Genomic DNA, 17,806 nt, shown 5'->3' with positions numbered 1-17,806 from the left:
AAGTTCTAAAGTATATTCAGGCGAGGAAAAAGAAGGTACACATGTAAAATATTTTTTATCCCTACATTTAACAGACAATTAATAAAAAAAATTATTTTTGGATTAAAGTTGCTAACGGACTACATCATCAGAGTTTAAATCCTAATATTTTTTAGCACAAAAACTATCTCCCAATTATTTTATCACCATAAAGACCGTTTATCCGATTAGTCCTATCTAAAACTAAAATGAGATTGGTTTGGAAGTCCAAATACGTTTATCCGATTAGTCCTATCTAAATGAGATTGGTTGGGAAGTCCAAATACATTATTGCCACCTGGGTCAAATAAGGATTACAGAAAAAACAGGCGGTTTTGATCCAGGCGTTCACCTAGTTTATGTGATGGTTTTAGCTCTAATCTTTCCCGTGGATTTTGAAATGTCCTTTTTGTCCTCTCCATCCACTTGATGAATCCGACATTACATGATTAAATTTGGTATTATTTTATTTAATCATATATCATTAATATTAATCAGTCCCGGAATTGTAAAACCATGGACTAAAAACCCAAACAGATATGTTTAAACATTTGTTTTAGTTATTAATAATTTAATAAAGCTAATTAATGAAGGCAAAACAAACTTATAAATAACTTCGTCAAGCAGAACCAGAATCCTCGGACAAAACTAACCAAAACAAACACATTTGGTCTGAAAAATCTAATCGGAGTTTTCTTTCCCTTGATTACTTTTAACCATGCTTTTTCCGTCGCGATTTCTCGCTTCCCCTGCCGGAAAATGGCTGGGATTTGTGACAGCCATTTGGGTTCAAGCCATCAGCGGCAACAACTACACATTTTCCAACTATTCTGGTGCCCTAAAATCTTTGATGGAACTCTCCCAGACTCAACTCAACAATCTATCCGTTGCTAAAGATGTAGGCAAGGCATTCGGGTTGTTATCCGGCCTTGCTTCCGATCGTTTGCCGACTTCCGCCATCCTCATTGTCGGAGCATTGGAGGGCCTCATTGGATATGGAGTTCAATGGCTGGTTGTTAGTCAGAGAATCAGCCCTCTTCCCTACTGGCAGGTATTGTCGATTCGACATTTAGGTTTTATGTTCTCTTATCATGCAATATGTTATGTTATGTTGTCATACTATTAATTTCAATTTTATTGCGCAATCTGTCGTGTTTGCATTGTCAAATTGTCAATTTCAACATCTTAAACTCGAGATTGGTTATATGCAAGTACATTTACATTCATTTGAACTGCTTTTTATTTTCGTATATATTTTTTACGGGTTCTTGAAATGATTTTCTACTCTGGCTGCAGATGTGCATATTTATGTGCATGGGAGGAAACAGTACAACATGGATGAACACGGCAGTGCTAGTGACATGCATGAGAAATTTCACGAAAAACCGCGGCCCGGTCTCAGGAATCCTCAAAGGGTATGTAGGGCTAAGCACAGCAATCTTCACAGATTTATGCACAGCTCTCTTCTCATCCAATCCCTCCAAATTTCTCTTCATGCTTGCCGTAGTCCCTGCTGTTATCTGCCTCATAGCTACCCTTTTCCTCAAGGAAACCCCGCCGGCTTCCACTCTACCGGAGATAAAACAAGAAGCCAAGTTCTTCCATGTCTTTGATTTAATTGCGGTTTTCGTAGCTATCTATCTCTTGGCCTTTGACATGTCTGGAAAGCACGGCCATGATCTCTCTTTGATATTTTCTGTTGGACTTCTTTTCCTGCTAGCTTTTCCCTTGTGTGTACCTATGTACACTTTGCTTTTCAAACCCAATTCTCATCACGATTTAGAACAAGAAATTAAGGAACCTTTGCTTGCTCAAGTCGGACCGATTGTGAAGCCAGAGATGCAGAACTCTAATGGTGCAGGCATTAAGGTGGATGATGTTGCGGTGAAGAGACAACCTTTGATTGGGGAAGACCATACCATTTTTGAAATGATAAAAACACTTGAGTTTTGGATACTTTTTGTGTCGTTTCTTTGTGGTGTAGGGACTGGAATGTGTGTCATGAACAACATGGCTCAAATGGGACTTGCTCTTGGCTACTATGATGTCTCCATTTTTGTGTCACTTACTAGCATTTGGGGGTTCTTTGGACGCATAGTCTCCGGCCTAGTCTCGGAATACTATATCGGGTATGTTCCTTCTAATTTTAAAGCGTTATTAAAGTAACTGTTTCAATAATGTAAAGATAGTTTAATGTACTTAACTGGTACCGGATACCAATCTACAGTACCTGATACATTGTCGATATTATTAGCATAGTATCAACTATCAACTATCAACCACATAATAACAGTTTACCTAATACTATAGACTAGTAGCCATTACTAAACACTTTTTCCGTACTTATGTAATCAAGTTAAAGAGTAACATACTCGATTAGGGTTCCGAAAATGTGCTAACCCTAATTTCACTATTTTCAGGAAATCAGCCACCCCTAGGCCACTTTGGAATGCAGCTTCCGAGATTCTAATGGCCCTCGGGTTCATATCCATGGCGTCGGCCTTGCCGGCTTCCTTCCATATCGGCTCGAGTCTAGTCGGAATGGGTTACGGAGTCCTCCTCACCATAACAGTTCCAGTTGCCTCGGAGCTATTTGGTCTCAAATACTATGGCCTCTTGTACAACATTCTCATCCTCAACCTTCCCTTGGGCTCCTTCCTCTTCTCTGGCTTGCTTGCTGGCATTGTCTACGATTCTCAAGCCACAGTTAGCCCTAGTGGAGGTGGGACCACTTGCGTTGGGTCCCACTGCTACATGCTTGTGTTTGTTGTGATGGCAGTTGCTTGCATGTTTGGGCTTGCAATGGACGTTTTGCTGGCGTTTAGGACAAAGCATGTTTATGCCAAGATTTGTGAGAGCAAGAAACCGCAGTAGCTTCAAACTCCCCTTTATTTTTTGTAAATGTTGATTTCGTTGTACAGATTTTGAACCCTCAATTTTTAGTTTTGCAACAAACATCTATGTTTCTTTGTTTTGTTTTTGTGATTTGGAGATGAATGAGTTGAAGCGACACTATAACAGCGAGTGTCTTTGTAATTAAAGTAGTTAAGAGTATTTGCACTGCACTCAGAAAGACTTTTCAAGAAATGAGAATTGTTATGCGGATCCGCTTCACTTTCCGTACAACAATCTAAGCTATCTTTTTTATAAGTCTCAGTTCATAATTTATTCTTGGAAAAAAAATTAGCTCGATCGAAAACTATTTGCCCATTTGATTCTAGTCATAAAATTTCATAGTAGTCAATGAAATGAAAGTACAAAAAATAGACGATTCGGATCAGTGAAATATACTACTAACAAAAACTTTTGGGTGGTGTAGGCTTGTGTATGGGCCATACTTAGAATTGGGCCCACCTGAACCACAGCCCAATCTATGGATCCAATCTCAAGGCAACAGAAACGGCGCCGTAGAGAGCGCCAAATATTGCGCACAATCTTCCGTTAATCCGTACCAAACCACCTGGCTGAAGTAAGTGCCCGCAGACAGAGCTGCAGAGACTGAATCCAATGGAAACAACCGTCAAAGCTTCCTCTCTCCGGTGGAAAATTCTCCGTCAAGCTCTCCTCCGCAAACCCACCGGTGCCTCTCTCTCTCTCTCTCTCTCTCTCTCTCTCTCTCTCTCTTCTGATCAAATGGAGTTTTTATTTAATACTGTGAACTGCAGGAGAAGATTCGCAATCCGAAATCGGCGTCAAGAAAATCACGAGGAAGACGACGCAGGGCTTCAACTTGATCCCATCCCACATCGCCAACGACCCATCATCTCGCTCCGGCGACGTCACCGTCTGCTACACCTTGCCCGACGACTCTGCCCCCAAGCTTCGCCTCACGTGAGTTAGCTTTCAATCTTTGTTTCAAATGCTGCACCAAGTTCGAATCTTTCGTGTCAGTATATGATGCTCGAAATTACATTTGCAAAACCGAGATAGATATTTGATTTTCTCGATGTGGGATTTTTGAAATTTGATACAGTGATGCGAAAGTTTGAAAATTTTTATTGAATTTTTGTGGGCTTTGATTGAATTTTGTTACTTTTTGGAGCAGTCAAAGAGTGGTTGACCGAGCTGAGCTCAGTGACTTTGAGATTTGTAATGAGTACAATATTGACAACACTGGGCTTGTTTGTAAGTTCCTCTTTGTGCAATTTGACTGCACATTTTATTGTTTTTATAATTTTGAGCAAGCTTTTGGCTTAATATTTGTTGTTCATGTTGTTGTGCAGGTCAGTGGCCGTCGGAAGAGGTTCTTGCTTATTTTTGCTTGACTCACGCGGACATGTTCAGGTTTACAAATTATGCCTTGCACTGCTCTTTTGGAAATTTTCGTTTGGTCTTGAAGTTTCTGTATTGGCTGTTTCGACATTTTGGTGCAACTTTCAGTGTTCATTTTTCTTCTGTGTGATATATTTGCATTTGCCTTGCATTTTTCTAGGTCGAAAAGAGTACTTGAGCTCGGGTCAGGCTATGGCCTAGGCGGCTTCGTTATTGCAGCTGTTACTGAGGCATCAGAAGTTGTAATTTCAGATGGGAATCCACAAGTAGTAAATTGTATCCTAATTGCATCGTTGAACTATGAACATGGTCTGTCTTGGAATGTTTTCAAACACGAACACGTCCTTTATTTTTATTTTTTGGTTCTGTATTTGTGTTATGTCATCAAAGAACCATTAATTGTAAATAGACCCCCCCCCCCTTCCTTCTTTTAAGAACATTTGGAAGTACTATTTCTCTTATTGTGATAATTTGAAACCAGATTATTTCTTGGTCAATTGTAAACATTATGTACAGATTCCTTAATGTTTAGATATTCAGCACAATATTGATGCAAACTCTAAAGCATTTGGTGGTACAAAAGTGAAGTCCATGATGTTGCATTGGAATCAGAATGAAATTTCTACTATCTCTAGCGAATTTGATCTCATTGTTGCTAGTGACTGGTATGTTCCTCTTTCGTTGAAGTTTCTTCATTAACATGTGCAATCCCACATCATTTTCTGCCCTTTTCATTAAATGAAGGGAGAGAATCATTGAATCTGGATGGAGATTATGTGCCATAGTTACCTCAACTTATGTGCCAAGTTCTATGCACTGCCCAAGGATCTCTTCTTTCCATCTGAAAGACATGAAATTTAAATTTGGTGCTATGGTGTTGTCATGATAGGCCCAACTTTGCAGCAGACCACCCATTATTCTTGAATGGATATTGTTGATTCCTCTTTGGTTATTTTTAAGTAATACTTTTTAATGAGTCTGGGAGGTTATTGGTGGGGAAAAGTTGTTTGTTGGTTGCAATTTTGGTTGACCTGGGGAAACTTAACCTCTTGGTTTTCTTCACTAAATGACAAGAGGCACTTGTAATAATTATGAAACATAAATGCACCCTAACACGTTGTTAAATCTTTATGCTCTATCTTGTTTATATTCATTAACTTGATATGTCATATTCACAGCACTTTTTTTAAGGAATTCCACAATGGACTTGCTCAAATTCTCAAATTCCTGCTGGGAAAAGTGAAATCCTCGGAAGCTATATTCTTCAGTCCTAAAAGGGGTGACTCCTTAGACAAGTTCTTAGAAACAATCAAAGAATGTGGTTTGCACTTTAGCATAACAGAGAATTATGATGCAGAAATTTGGAAGCATCACGAGGAGTTTTTGGACGGCGATGGTTCCTGGCCTAGCTATCAAAAGGATCACTGCTATCCCTTATTGATCAGGATTACAGTATGAACTTTTGAACCCATATTCCTTCACCAGCTGCACATATTTCAGGCAATATAGATTCTGTCTGTAGGGTGTCAGTTTTTTCTGGCAGCATGGATTGCGTGTGTGAATTGTTTTTGTTATCATTAGGAATGGGAAATGCAATGTACAGCCAAAGTTTGGCCCCTGAAAATGGTGGTGGATACAGATCCATAGGCACTTAAATGGCGTATTCGTTCCTTATCATTGTGTTGATCCTTCCTGACTTGTAGCTACCAATTGGAATGGAAAGAACAGCATTACCGTTGTTGGTTGATGTAAAATAATTGTGATTTCCTTTTAAAGTCTATGTTTCCTGCCAGATTTACAGTTTACCAATTGTAATGGAAGAATGAGATTTCTTTTCATGATTGATATTATATATTGTTGATTTCCCATTCTCAAGGTCTGAAAGTTTGAAACTTTTGTCTGAAGATTCCTTATCTTTATTTGAGCATCTAGTCACATTATCAGATTTAAAATATAGCCGTCCATGGCTAAACAACGACATGGACAGTAAGGGACGCAGCTGAACAATGTCAAAAGCGATATGCTCTTTGGATCGGTTAAACTAACATATATTAGGTGTGGGAGATTACTTGTTTGCTTTGAAGTTATATGTCACCGCAGGCTCACAGAAAGGAAGAAGGCTTGTCTGAAGAGTGTAAAGATGACATGTCCTGGATCAAATCCAAAGCTTTTCTAAAGATAAGTCTATCTCTATTCTCCTTTCACTATTGCTTTACGCTGGTTGGTTCCGAGTGCCACTTGTTTATATGAAATTTTACTTGTTAGCTCGAAAAGTATACTCAAGTTTGCAGTGCACAACTTCTCTGAACAAGTAATAAAAAATTCGTGAGCATTGCCATTGATTGATTCTAATGCATGATTCGGCAATAGGGTGCAATTTTGGGAACGATATGTTAGCATTTTATTTTGAATAATACCGTGGTTCTCATACTCTTGCTCTACTGTGATCTGTTTTCCTCTTGTTAGCTTGATCGCTTAAATTTTATAACGAATTAATGTTTTCCTTCTGTTAGTTCCTAACTGCCTTAACTTTCAACACTGATTAATGCAAGAACTGATAAAATACATTAGATGGCAAAATATATATTGTTCTCAATAGGTATAGGCGTCACTGGGAAGCATGTCCCTTAAGATGGTGATCCCAAAAAATAGTACTTGAGTAAAATATATTTCATTGCTAGCTTCATCATCCCACCAGTAACAAATTATGTTTGCATTTCTGCGGATGGTGATTTTTGCATTCCCGTTTTATCCATTTGCCCTCCTCGCTCCCTTTTATGTCTCTGCTTTTGTAGTGTATTCGTTCACACAACTTTTTGAATTGGAGAAATGTCGAAAAAGATGGATTACGAATCATCTTTGAAAATGGACCGCAGTCATGATCAGGTATCAATCATCTTATCTTAAGGAAAAAGTGGTTCTTTTCTGTCTTTGTATTGCTTGCTCTGGGGGGTTTCCCCACAGAAATTATTGAAGAATCATCTCTTTGTATACATATACATCCAGGATGTGAAACTCCAAGGAAATCACCGTCATAGGGCGGCAATATGGAACCTACTTACATTGGCATTTTTCGGCTTGTTTGCTTATCTTGTTGGTAATCGTAACGAGAGAGAAGATGAATCATTCAGAATTGCCATTACTGATTGAAATCACATTATCTTCTTTTTGGCTTCAGGTATGATGATCAGAATGGTAGACCCCTACACGCACCTCTTTTGCTGTCAATTCATCAATGCTCATCGCACACGCCTATTTGTCGTGCTAAATGTTCACACTGAAAAGTGCTTGCGTAAGTGGGTTATGTGGTGGTAGGTTACGAGTAATTCTTCCATGTGACCGTTGTATTGTCACAAAAAAGAACGTTTGGACCAAAAATATTTGTAGACCCCTACAACAAGAAAGGCGGTCGTGGTAAAGAATTTTTTCCATAGAGGAAATGAAGCACATTTTCATTTCTAAACAAATGCTTTTGCTTTTGCTTTTGCTTTATAAATTAATACGTGTATTTGTATCGAACATCAATATTGCGGGGTTTGGATTTGGGTGGTTTACAATCCTTGAGTGTGTCGACTTTCCTCATTACTACCGCCAACTTGGCGTCTCTTGGTTGTATGTAAGTTTATCTCTCGAGGATGCAAACCACTGGGCCATTTGGAGCATGATTGGCTAATGTAACTGTCGAAATGTGAGAGCCGAAGTGATGACCAAAATCAACATACTTTGAAGAGCTATGGAAATGGAAGGTTGGGTTTTGGTTGAATCTCCGCTGGCCAAATCAGCTAGCAATGAAGAACCTATTGGGTTCGACCCGGAATCCGACCCCGACCCCGACCCCGAATCTCTTGAAGATTTTAGGCTGCCAAAAAACATATTCCGGAATCAAATCCATGTCAATTACAAGCATATTTTGCAAATCGTTAAAATTGATTACTGTGGATTAAAAACTAATAATCGAACAACATAACATGTAATGCTGTTAAAAAAAATTAAGGTACTTACCTTGAAGTAAGAGAAGCGCAAAATGTGATCGTATAATCAGCACTTGTACACGTAAACGTACTTGAAGCATCATCGTAAGCGTAGCTATATGATTTCGGACACGCCGACTTAAACAACTGCGAGTACATGGACGGCTTGCATGTAGACGGTGAACCGTAGGCGCCGTTGCAACAATACTCCGGACTTCCAAATGCGTCACACGCACTCTTGCACGCGCCGCCACCCTTGACTTTGAGCTCGGCAGGGCACCGACGGTTGAGGTCCGTAACGCACCCGGTGGACGCGCACGCACCGGATCCCCCACTCCCCTCAACGATCATTGGTAAGTTATAACCGTCAACGAGGCTGACGTCATAGAAGTCTTGAGAACCCGAGCCGAGTGTGAACTCGGCTAAGGTGGCCGGTGGCACGGCTCCGGCACCGTTGCACTCGAGCTCGCCCGAGCCGCAGTCCCCGGTCGAACAAGAACCCCGACCCGAACCGTCAAAGGTGCAGCCGGTTCGGCCCCAGAAGCGACCGGACCAGCCGGTCGGGGCTTGGAAGACGCGGGAACTGCCTTTGGGAAGCTCGAAGCCGGTGCTGTCGAGCTTGTCGTTGCCGGCGCTGGCTAGAATTCCCGGCCATACTGTGAAGTCACACTTATTTGTGAACGTGAATGTGGCCCCTAACACCCCTAAAAAACAGAGACAAGTGTATAGATTAGTGATAATTCAATTGAATTAAGAAAATGGAAAGAACAACCCAGGTGGTAAAATTGCTCGTTTTATTAAAAGTTTGTGTCTTTTTTTACCTTCGGTAATGATTAGAAGAATGAAGGTGAAGTGGTAAGAAATTGGAGTAGCCATACGGATTTTGGTGAAAAGGTTTAGAATCTTGACTGGCAGAGAATGTTGGGTTTTTTTTCTCACACGGAAACAGAGTCTGCAAATGGCAAATGCTGTATGAGAAATTGAACTGAGGGTGGAGGAGGAGGAGGAGCTGGTGCTGGTGCTTTGGGGAGGGATTGGGAGGGGGGGGGGGGGGTGTTGGGGGGGGGGGGGGGGGGTGGGTTTGTGAAGGCGGGCGGGCGGGGAAGGAGGGAGTGGTGGGGGTTCCGAATGATCAGCTGAGAGTCTTATTTATGAGGAATTCATGCACAAAAAAGAGACAGAAAGCAATGTGAGTGTCAGCTATCACTGACTCACTATTTTTTTTTTTTTTTTAATTTCTAATTTTACGAATAAGATTTGGCACCCAAATTTTTGCATTAAATCTGTGCGTCAAATGGATTTGATGTGTCACGGACTCACTAGCTAGATTTGTGCTTCGATTCATATGGAATTTGGTTAATAAGCGTCACATCATTTATAGCACAAATTTAATGTATAAATTTAGTTTTCGTAATATTAATCCTAATTTATTTTTAATAGTGAAAAGTTGATCCAATTAGATATGAGGTTAGTCTTGTGAAACGATTAAAAATGTCTGAGTTGTTGGGCAAAGACATGTTTTTATCTGGAAAACAACTGGAACTTTGCTCCAGTGGCAGCATATGATTGGCGGACATTTTTCTTTTGCAGTTGTCTAATTTCTTACAATTCAGTTAATTTAGTTTCATTTCATCCCATCATCGCGAGATGGTTTTTCCCCTGATTATTGGGGGAAAAACACTACAAAACAAAATAACCTAACATCAACCTCTTGAAGGAGAAGATGACTGCAAAGGTGGAATGCACCAAAACATTCTCGCACATTTGAGAATGTAATTATGTTCCGAATCTCAAATCTCGGAACTCGGATGAGAATGGCCATAAAAGTGCTTGATTTCCGCTATAACACCAGCCTTCCTCTCTTATTCTTAACAATTAACGGGTATGTGTGATTTCACTCTTATCTTATTAAGTGACGAATGAGTCCAATTGTACATTATCCATCCGAACTGATAAGCCACAATCTCAAATCGTATCATGACACTAGCACTACATTTTATTGAAATTCCATTTCACTTGTATTCAGTTGTAAGTGAAAAGTCTTAGACTCAACTTTCAAGAACCGCAAAATCAATGTCAAATGATTATTTACCTACTGTATTGTGACATCCCGTCCCGGAAATATCGAAACGTACATTTGAAATTACAATTTTACCCCTAGTTCGTTACTTTACGTGTAGTTTTGTGTTGTGTGGTGTTGTAGGACCACACACACTCATACACTCTCTTTCTCTCCCGGGATTCCCTCCCTCTTTTCCTCTCTCTCTGTCTCTTTTCTGTCACTTCTCTCTCTTTCTCTCCCGAGCTCCCTTTTCTTCTTCTTCCTTCTGAAAACGTACGGACGACACCCAAATCACCCAAACCTTGATGGATCGAAGGAACTAAGGACACCATCGAACTCGTGAAGCTCGTACGAGTGCAACCATACCATTTTCAGGTAAGAAATCATTCGTTTTCACGTCGTTTTGACTTTGGCCGATTCGAGTACTGTTCATGCAAGATTAATCTAGTTAGTTTTTGGACTTTTGAAGCTTGTAGATGTGTTAGTAAGGTCCCAAGGAGCCTCGGAGTACTTCGTTGGAGAAGTTTGGACGTCGGGATCATCGTGGTCAAAGTTGGCCGGAGATTTCGAGGGGTTTTCCGGCGAATACACGGCGAGTTAGGGGTCGAGGCAGGTATGGATGTGTTCGTCTCGTCAATACCTTCATTTTGATATATAATACGTCGAAAATGGTTAAGAAATGAAGAAGTTATGACACTTTAAAGTTTACCCAGAAATTCCGGCAAAACACCCACCGCCGGCGAAACCAGTCCGGCGACGCGAGGAAGAAGACGCGCGCGTGGGCAGCGCGTGAACAGGGCGCGTGGGGGCGCGTGAGAGCTCCAAATTGAGTTCTGAAAATTGTCACGTGTTCGTGACGTCGTGTAGATCACCGTGGTATATTCATACACCCAAATTGAGCAACATATGAGAAAGTTATTGACGAATGTTTGGTGTATGCGCGTTAAATAATGTCAATTTGGTTACTGTTTGTATAGGTGAAAATTATACAGAGGAAGAATGTAACCAAGCTAGGGGAGGTTCAGGGACCTACGAGACGTCGATGTGATATGTGAGTGGGCAGTTATTTTTCAGTATATATATATACGTATGCTTGACGTATTTCCCAGAAAACGTATTTTAAAAGAAATACGAATTAAAAATCCTGTCATATATGCATCATATTTTAATATGTGCATTACCATAATTATGCATACTGTTGCATGGTGCTGAGGAGGCCCAGGTAAGCTACGATTGAAATACTATCATCACATGCATTAGTAGTGGCATACATTTATATATGTGTATTTGGTGCTGTGGACGCACAGGTAAGTGCCAGGTAAGTGGTATTCATGTTTGTATGCAGTAGTAGTTTGAGAGGATTAGAGAGCTCATAATCTGCACCCCCGGTGTTAGTGCTCCCGCCCGAGGCCAGGGCACAGCCTTCACGTGTATGTTCACCAGCACCGCATGCTCGCCTTGGATCCAAGTTAGGTGCAAGCCTGTCGTACAGACCACATTAGGTGGTTCCGACTTGTAGGTGACCCGCGATTTATCGCACAGCTTCACGTGATCGTAGCACTAGAGCATATATATATTACACCCAGTCTGTCGTACAGACCACGTTAGGTGGTTCCGACTCGTGTGCAGATTCAGTTATTGAGTTGAGAGTGGAGCTCTAGATGCAGCCGTACAGGTCACGTTAGGTGACTCCCGGCTGCCAGATTATATGTTATTGATGTGAATTACGCTTGAGCACTTACATTTGATTATGAGTTTCCGTTGTGGCATATTCTCGAGCATGAATGGCATATTTATGAGCATGAATGATATATCTTTGAGCATGACTGTCATATCTATACATACGTATATATGTTATTTTCTGGGAAACTATACTTGTTTTACGGCGAGGGGTTAGTATATGCAAAAGAGAAAAGAAGGTTTTGAATACGTTCGTTTTGCTGACCCACTCAATTTTGTTTTGCGCCCCTCCAGGTTCAAGAATTGCAAAGGTGTGGTGACTACGAGGAAATTCAACGGTGTTCTGACAGAATGGACCAAATAAGGACTCACCTTCGGGTGTTTCATTTTAGAGTTGTATATTTTAAAGCTTCCGAACTGTGCAAATGGTTACGTCACTCTCACGTGACGGCCAGCATGCCCTCCTTCGGGACGGGGTGTGTCATGTATGACTTAGCCCTACCTATAACTCTCAATATCGTTGCCTATAAAGAAATGAAAATCACAAGACAAAGGCATGCAAAAGGCTGTGTAGTAAAGATTTTTCAGTGTGTCCGTAACTCGAGACATTACGCCATATGTTATTATACAATTAGGGAGATACTTGAAAAAGAACTTCCCTCCAGGTGTTAAATGAAGGAAAAATTTTGTCCTAGCTAAGAACATGTAAGAACATTTGAATACATATGCATACTAATAACACTTTAAAGTAGGCATGCATTCAAAAACAATTCATAAAACCCATGACTTTCAAAGCCTAGTATATGGTGAACCATAAGACTCTTTAACAATATTAAAGAGAATAAGAATTTAGAGATTCTTTACCCTTGAAGCTCATCCTTGATTACACAAGGGATTCACCCAAGTGGAGGGCCTTCAAGTCACCTCCTTGCTCCTTGGATCTTCCTTGTGATTTCCTCCCTTTTAGTGCTCCTTTTCTTCTTTGAGGATTTGAGGATTTGTTCTCCAAAACACCAAAAGTTTGGTGTCTCTAAATCTCCACACCAAAGATCTTGTGTGAAGATGAAAATGGATGACTTAGGGAAGAAAGATTGCTAGATTTTCCTCCCCTAAGGTGGCCGGCCTCTATGTAGAAAATGAGAGAATATGTTTCACCCAAATTCAATTAGAAAACCCCTTATTTGAAACAAAGCTATAATGTTGATTTTATACTTCATTTCATGTGAGTGGCAAACTTGTAATTAATACAAGTTTGCTACCCCTCACCCTTATGGTCGAAAATATGTTGTTATTGGGCTTAATTGCCCATTTTGTTTTAGTTGTCATACAACTTAAACATAATGGGCCTTGTGGACCAAAACGTTTTTGTACCCCGAAGCCCAAAACTAACTTAAACGCCTAATACGAACGTTTCGTATAATTAATTAACTATTTAATTAATCTTGACCATTCTTCAATTAAACCATTTAATTGCTTATCCATTTCATATAATTTCTTCACTTATATCCTTACTCGGTGTACGATCCATTAGGTTCCAATTAGCGAGGTAGTGGGCGATGTTACTCTTAACGATCGATTGTGAATTGAAACCACATTTCAATTCTCCCTTAAAATTAGTGTTTGCTAATCTTTAGGGCTTCCACAAACCATGAGTGACGCCTAGCAGCATGTCATGGTTACCCAAGCTAAGTAGAAGTGGTTGGAGAACCTATCCAGTTACAACTACAATGCAATACGGTCCTTCTCTAATACAATACTCTTAATCACATTGTTTAAGTGATAGTTTGTTTCATGTCTACTATCCAATGTGATATTTCTCTATATGATTCAATTGAATAAGATTTGGAACAACCTTCCTTAGTCATATTCATATGCTTTGGCCAAAGACTCTCGAATCATATCTAAGAGTATTCTCCTTCCACCATGGAAGGTTAGAGATCCCTTGTTGTGCATTCATATGCCTACATGACTAGATAGCTTGACCCCAACAATGCCGTGGACACTCCAATGGAATGCCGTTGACATAATCAAAGATCAAGGACCTAACCATTAGACATCAATGATGCCTCAGGTCAAAGGACTACTTTGCATATTGCAACTATTGAGTTCTCACATGACATGTATGTTCGAACTCTCGTTTGATCGTTGTTCAGTGTACTCGATTACTCTTTCGAGCACCTATGTGTTTGCCTTAGTGTCCAACACCAAATGACTTGAGACTAGTTCATACTCACGCTTGAGTCGACATAACACATTCTAACCTTAGCGGATTGTCAATGCCCAATTGGCAATCCTATGGCTAGGAACGTTTTAGGAATGAACATAAGAGAAAGGTCTCGTTAATTTAACTAACTTAAATCACTTGTCTCTTAGATCAAATACATTCCTCGGATTCCCTTATTGCTTAAACACAAGATACTATAAATAGTGATTAACAATAAGCTTTTGCCCTCTATTAAACATATAAAAGTTTAACACAATAAGTATTCCAAAAAGCTATTACATCAAATGAGTGGCTTTGTGGGCATACTTCCAACAATCTCCCACTTGCACTCAAAGCCATCTTCCCATGTATCTAATACCCATCTTTTCCATATGACGGTCAAGTTGGATTTGAGACATTGGCTTCGTTAGTGGATCTGCTACGTTATCGGCTGAAGCAACTTTGAGGATGTTAACTTTCCCCTCGGCAGCATATCTTCTAATGATATTAAAGCGCCTATCAAAATGCTTGTTCTTTTGATGTGCCCTGGGTTCCTTGGCTTGAGCTATCGCCCCACTATTATCACAGTACAAAGTTACTGGTGATGTAATGGTTGGAACCACTCCAAGTTCATTGATGAACTTCTTCATCCAGAACGCTTCTTTGCCGGCTTCAGCTGCAGCGACATATTCAGCCTCTGTCGTGGAATCAGCAATTACACTTTGTTTCTTGCTTTTCCAGCTGACAGCCCCACCATTCAGAGTGAATACATATCCGGAGTTGGAACTTCTATCATCGACGTCAGATTGGAAATCTGCGTCTGTATAGCCTTCCACTCGCAACTCTGTCGCTCCTCCATAAATGAAGAACATGTCCTTAGTTCTTCTTAAGTACTTAAGGACCGTCTTGACAGCTGCCCAGTGTTCTGATCCTGGGTTAGATTGATATCGACTAGTAATGCTCACAGCATATGCGATATCAGGCCTTGTGCATATCATGGCATACATAAGACTTCCTATGGCGGAAGCATAAGGAATCATATTCATATGCCGTATCTCTTCAAGAGTCTTAGGTCCCATGGACTTAGAAAGATGAATTCCATGTCCTACAGGAAGAATACCTTTCTTAGATTGCTCCATCTGGAACCTACTTAGCACCTTATCAATGTACATAGATTGGGATAATCCAATTAATTTTCTGGATCTATCACGATAGAGCTTTATCCCAAGTACATAAGATGCATCTCCTAAATCTTTCATGTGGAAGGTTTTGGACAACCACACTTTTACAGAAGAAAGTACTGCAGTGTCATTCCCGAATAGTAATATGTCATCTACATATAACACTAGGAATACAACTGCTTCCCCAACGACCTTTTGATAAACACAATTGTCGTCTTCGTTTTGAGTAAAACCAAACGATTTGATTTCAGTATCAAAACGAATGTTCCAGCTCCTGGAGGCTTGCTTAAGTCCATAAATGGACCTCTGAAGTTTGCATACCTTAGTCTTTTCAGACTTGGACACGAAACCTTCGGGTTGAGCCATATAAAGCTCTTCCTCTAGGTAGCCGTTCAGAAAGGCTGTCTTCACGTCCATTTGCCAGATTTCATAATCATGGTACGCAGCTATAGCAAGCAAAATTCGAATGGACTTAATCATGGCTACAGGAGAAAAGGTTTCTTCATAGTCAATCCCTTCTCTTTGCCTGTAACCCTTGGCTACTAGTCTAGCCTTATAAGTCTCCACGTTCCCATCAACGCCTATTTTCCTCTTGAAGATCCATTTGTTTCCAACAGGTACTATACCTTCTGGAGGGTCTACAAGAGTCCAGACTTGATTTTGATACATGGAATCCATCTCGGATTTCATGGCCTCTTGCCATCTCTTTGAGTCAATGTCGGACATTGCCTCAATGTAGTCTCTAGGGTCTTCCTTTGTGTCATTGTCACCTAGAAGGTACAATTCCCCAAAGTCTTTGTCTAAGCCATACCTCCTAGGTGGCTTATTAACCCGTTCAGATCTACGTGGAGCTAGGGGTTCAGGAACAGGGTTGTCAACTTGTCGAGTGCTTGTTTGTGGTTCATCATTAATCTCATTAATTTCCTTCAATTCTATCTTGCTAGTTCCTTTAAGAACTAATTCATCCTCCATGAATATAGCAGTTCTGGCGACAAAGACTTTCTGGTCGTCAGGGTGATAGAATTCGTATCCATAGGTTTGTTTAGGATACCCCACAAAATAGCATTTAACGGATCTCGCTTCAAGCTTTCCAGCATCTTGCTTCTTTACGTATGCTGGACAACCCCAAATCTTAAGATGTTTAAGACTTGGCTTCTTTCCATACCATATCTCATATGGTGTTTGTGGAACAGATTTAGAAGGCACTGCATTCAGCAAATAAGCTGCTGTGTGTAGTGCATATCCCCAGAATGATATTGGTAGATCAGCGGAACTCATCATAGAACGAACCATGTTCATCAAGGTTCGGTTTCTCCTCTCAGAAACTCCGTTATGTTGAGGAGTTCCTGGTGGAGTCCACTGTGATACAATTCCACACTCTTTGAGATAATCTAGGAACTCATTACTCAGATATTCACCCCCTCGATCCGATCTTAGGGTCTTTATCTGTTTCCCAGTTTGCTTCTCAACTTCATTCTTGAATTCTTTGAACCTTTCAAAGGATTCTGACTTGTAGTTCATAAGATACAAATAGCCAAACCGAGAGTGATCGTCGGTGAATGTGATATAGTAGGAGAAGCCTCCTCTCGACGTAGTAGACATAGGTCCACATACGTCAGTGTGGATTAACCCTAGAATTTCAGTGGCACGCTCTCCTTTCCCAGTGAATGGAGATTTGGTCATCTTTCCCAGTAGACAAGGTTCACAAGTTCCCATGAGGTCATTACCTAATGGGCTAAGATATCCATCTTTCGACATCTTGCGAATCTTATCTTGGTTTACATGTCCAAGTTTAAGATGCCAAAGTCTAACTTGGTTAACTTCTTCTCTAGCCCTTTTGGGTTTTGAGGTATTCCCGCTTTCAATACAGTGCATCCCACTATTCGTCTCTAGGTGAAAAAGTCCCTTTATCATATTACCATGAGAGATAATACGACCGTTCAAGTATAAAGTGCAACTCATTTTGTCAAACAATATTGAGTGCCCATCTCGTAAAAGCTTAGAGATAGAAATCAAATTCTTTATACATGAAGGAAAATATAAACAATTTTTAAGTTCCAGGACTTCCCCAGAGGGTAGGTTAAGCATGTAGGTGCCTATTGCTTTTGCAGAGATTTTAGCGCCGTTCCCAACTCGCACAACCATCTCCCCATTGCGTAGTGTCTTGCTCCCTACTAGTCCCTGCATCGTATTACAGATATGTTGACTAGCGCCTGAATCAAATATCCAGGAATTGGAGCTCACTGTAAAAGCACTTTCTATGACCGAAATAGTCTCTTCAAAAGTTCGTGTCATAAGGCTCGCAATGCGCACCCTGTATTTCTTCTTCCAACGTTCATCCTTTCCACAATGAAAGCATGTTCCTTTGGATTTCTTTGCCTTCTTCTTAAGTAACCTTTTCCTTGTTTTTGCATTCTCA

The 17,806-nt window shown here is 40.5% G+C and overlaps 3 protein-coding genes and 2 long non-coding RNA genes across 7 annotated transcripts; 4 read left to right on the top strand and 1 right to left on the bottom strand.

Annotated features, from left to right (window-relative positions):
- The first annotated feature begins 645 nt into the window (after positions 1 to 645).
- Positions 646 to 3,147, top strand: LOC137747199 (protein NUCLEAR FUSION DEFECTIVE 4-like). The gene is made up of 3 exons (XM_068487256.2): positions 646 to 1,069; positions 1,315 to 2,147; positions 2,439 to 3,147. The coding sequence occupies exons 1-3, from the start codon at positions 737 to 739 to the stop codon at positions 2,890 to 2,892; spliced, it is 1,620 nt and encodes a 539-aa protein (XP_068343357.1). The 5' UTR covers positions 646 to 736; the 3' UTR covers positions 2,893 to 3,147.
- Positions 3,148 to 3,417: 270 nt separating this feature from the next.
- On the top strand, positions 3,418 to 6,158 carry LOC137748262 (S-adenosyl-L-methionine-dependent methyltransferases superfamily protein). Of its 2 annotated transcripts, XM_088687075.1 has the most exons (8): positions 3,418 to 3,598; positions 3,684 to 3,849; positions 4,064 to 4,143; positions 4,242 to 4,302; positions 4,451 to 4,566; positions 4,823 to 4,955; positions 5,469 to 5,742; positions 5,872 to 6,158. In XM_088687075.1, exons 1-8 carry the CDS (start codon positions 3,526 to 3,528, stop codon positions 5,935 to 5,937), a joined length of 969 nt encoding a protein of 322 aa, XP_088543201.1. In that variant the 5' UTR covers positions 3,418 to 3,525; the 3' UTR covers positions 5,938 to 6,158. The 2 variants fall into 2 exon arrangements, with proteins under 2 accessions (XP_088543201.1, XP_068344489.2); XM_068488388.2 differs by having other exon boundaries at positions 3,421 to 3,598; positions 5,469 to 5,914.
- An 882-nt stretch (positions 6,159 to 7,040) lies between these two features.
- On the top strand, positions 7,041 to 7,608 carry LOC148698733 (uncharacterized). Of its 2 annotated transcripts, none has more exons than XR_015957421.1 (3): positions 7,041 to 7,176; positions 7,297 to 7,383; positions 7,469 to 7,608. It is a non-coding gene; the product is annotated as an uncharacterized LOC148698733 (long non-coding RNA). The 2 variants fall into 2 exon arrangements; XR_015957424.1 differs by having other exon boundaries at positions 7,297 to 7,387; positions 7,469 to 7,606.
- A 94-nt stretch (positions 7,609 to 7,702) lies between these two features.
- On the bottom strand, positions 7,703 to 9,316 carry LOC137748261 (thaumatin-like protein 1). Its single transcript, XM_068488387.2, has 3 exons — positions 9,083 to 9,316; positions 8,293 to 8,965; positions 7,703 to 8,149 (listed from the first exon to the last, which is right to left on the bottom strand). Exons 1-3 carry the CDS (start codon positions 9,135 to 9,137, stop codon positions 7,960 to 7,962), a joined length of 918 nt encoding a protein of 305 aa, XP_068344488.2. The 5' UTR covers positions 9,138 to 9,316; the 3' UTR covers positions 7,703 to 7,959.
- Positions 9,317 to 10,489: 1,173 nt separating this feature from the next.
- LOC148698732 (uncharacterized) lies at positions 10,490 to 12,493 on the top strand. Its single transcript, XR_015952211.1, has 5 exons — positions 10,490 to 10,698; positions 10,793 to 10,936; positions 11,037 to 11,199; positions 11,301 to 11,374; positions 12,298 to 12,493. It is a non-coding gene; the product is annotated as an uncharacterized LOC148698732 (long non-coding RNA).
- The last annotated feature ends 5,313 nt before the right edge of the window (positions 12,494 to 17,806 follow it).

Source organism: Pyrus communis, chromosome 2 (genome assembly GCF_041283825.1).
Source record: "Pyrus communis isolate YQ-2024b chromosome 2, ASM4128382v1, whole genome shotgun sequence".
In the NCBI taxonomy this organism is placed as follows: Eukaryota; Viridiplantae; Streptophyta; class Magnoliopsida; order Rosales; family Rosaceae; genus Pyrus; species Pyrus communis.
The sequence above is the reverse complement of the archived record's forward strand: the minus strand, read 5'-3'. Positions and strand labels throughout refer to the sequence as shown.

Bases quoted from the DNA above. Each gene is read 5' to 3' on its own strand.
- LOC137747199 (XM_068487256.2), top strand. From the start codon at position 737: ATGCTTTTTCCGTCGCGATTTCTCGCTTCCCCTGCCGGAAAATGGCTG. The intron at 1,070-1,314 runs GTATTGTCGATT...CTCTGGCTGCAG, and splicing joins GCCCTCTTCCCTACTGGCAG to ATGTGCATATTTATGTGCAT. The intron at 2,148-2,438 runs GTATGTTCCTTC...CACTATTTTCAG, and splicing joins GTCTCGGAATACTATATCGG to GAAATCAGCCACCCCTAGGC.
- LOC137748262 (XM_088687075.1), top strand. From the start codon at position 3,526: ATGGAAACAACCGTCAAAGCTTCCTCTCTCCGGTGGAAAATTCTCCGT. The intron at 4,144-4,241 runs GTAAGTTCCTCT...GTTGTTGTGCAG, and splicing joins TGACAACACTGGGCTTGTTT to GTCAGTGGCCGTCGGAAGAG. The intron at 4,303-4,450 runs GTTTACAAATTA...GCATTTTTCTAG, and splicing joins ACTCACGCGGACATGTTCAG to GTCGAAAAGAGTACTTGAGC.
- LOC137748261 (XM_068488387.2), bottom strand. From the start codon at position 9,137: ATGGCTACTCCAATTTCTTACCACTTCACCTTCATTCTTCTAATCATT. The intron at 8,966-9,082 runs GTAAAAAAAGAC...TCTGTTTTTTAG, and splicing joins TCTTCTAATCATTACCGAAG to GGGTGTTAGGGGCCACATTC. The intron at 8,150-8,292 runs GTAAGTACCTTA...GTTTTTTGGCAG, and splicing joins TGCGCTTCTCTTACTTCAAG to CCTAAAATCTTCAAGAGATT.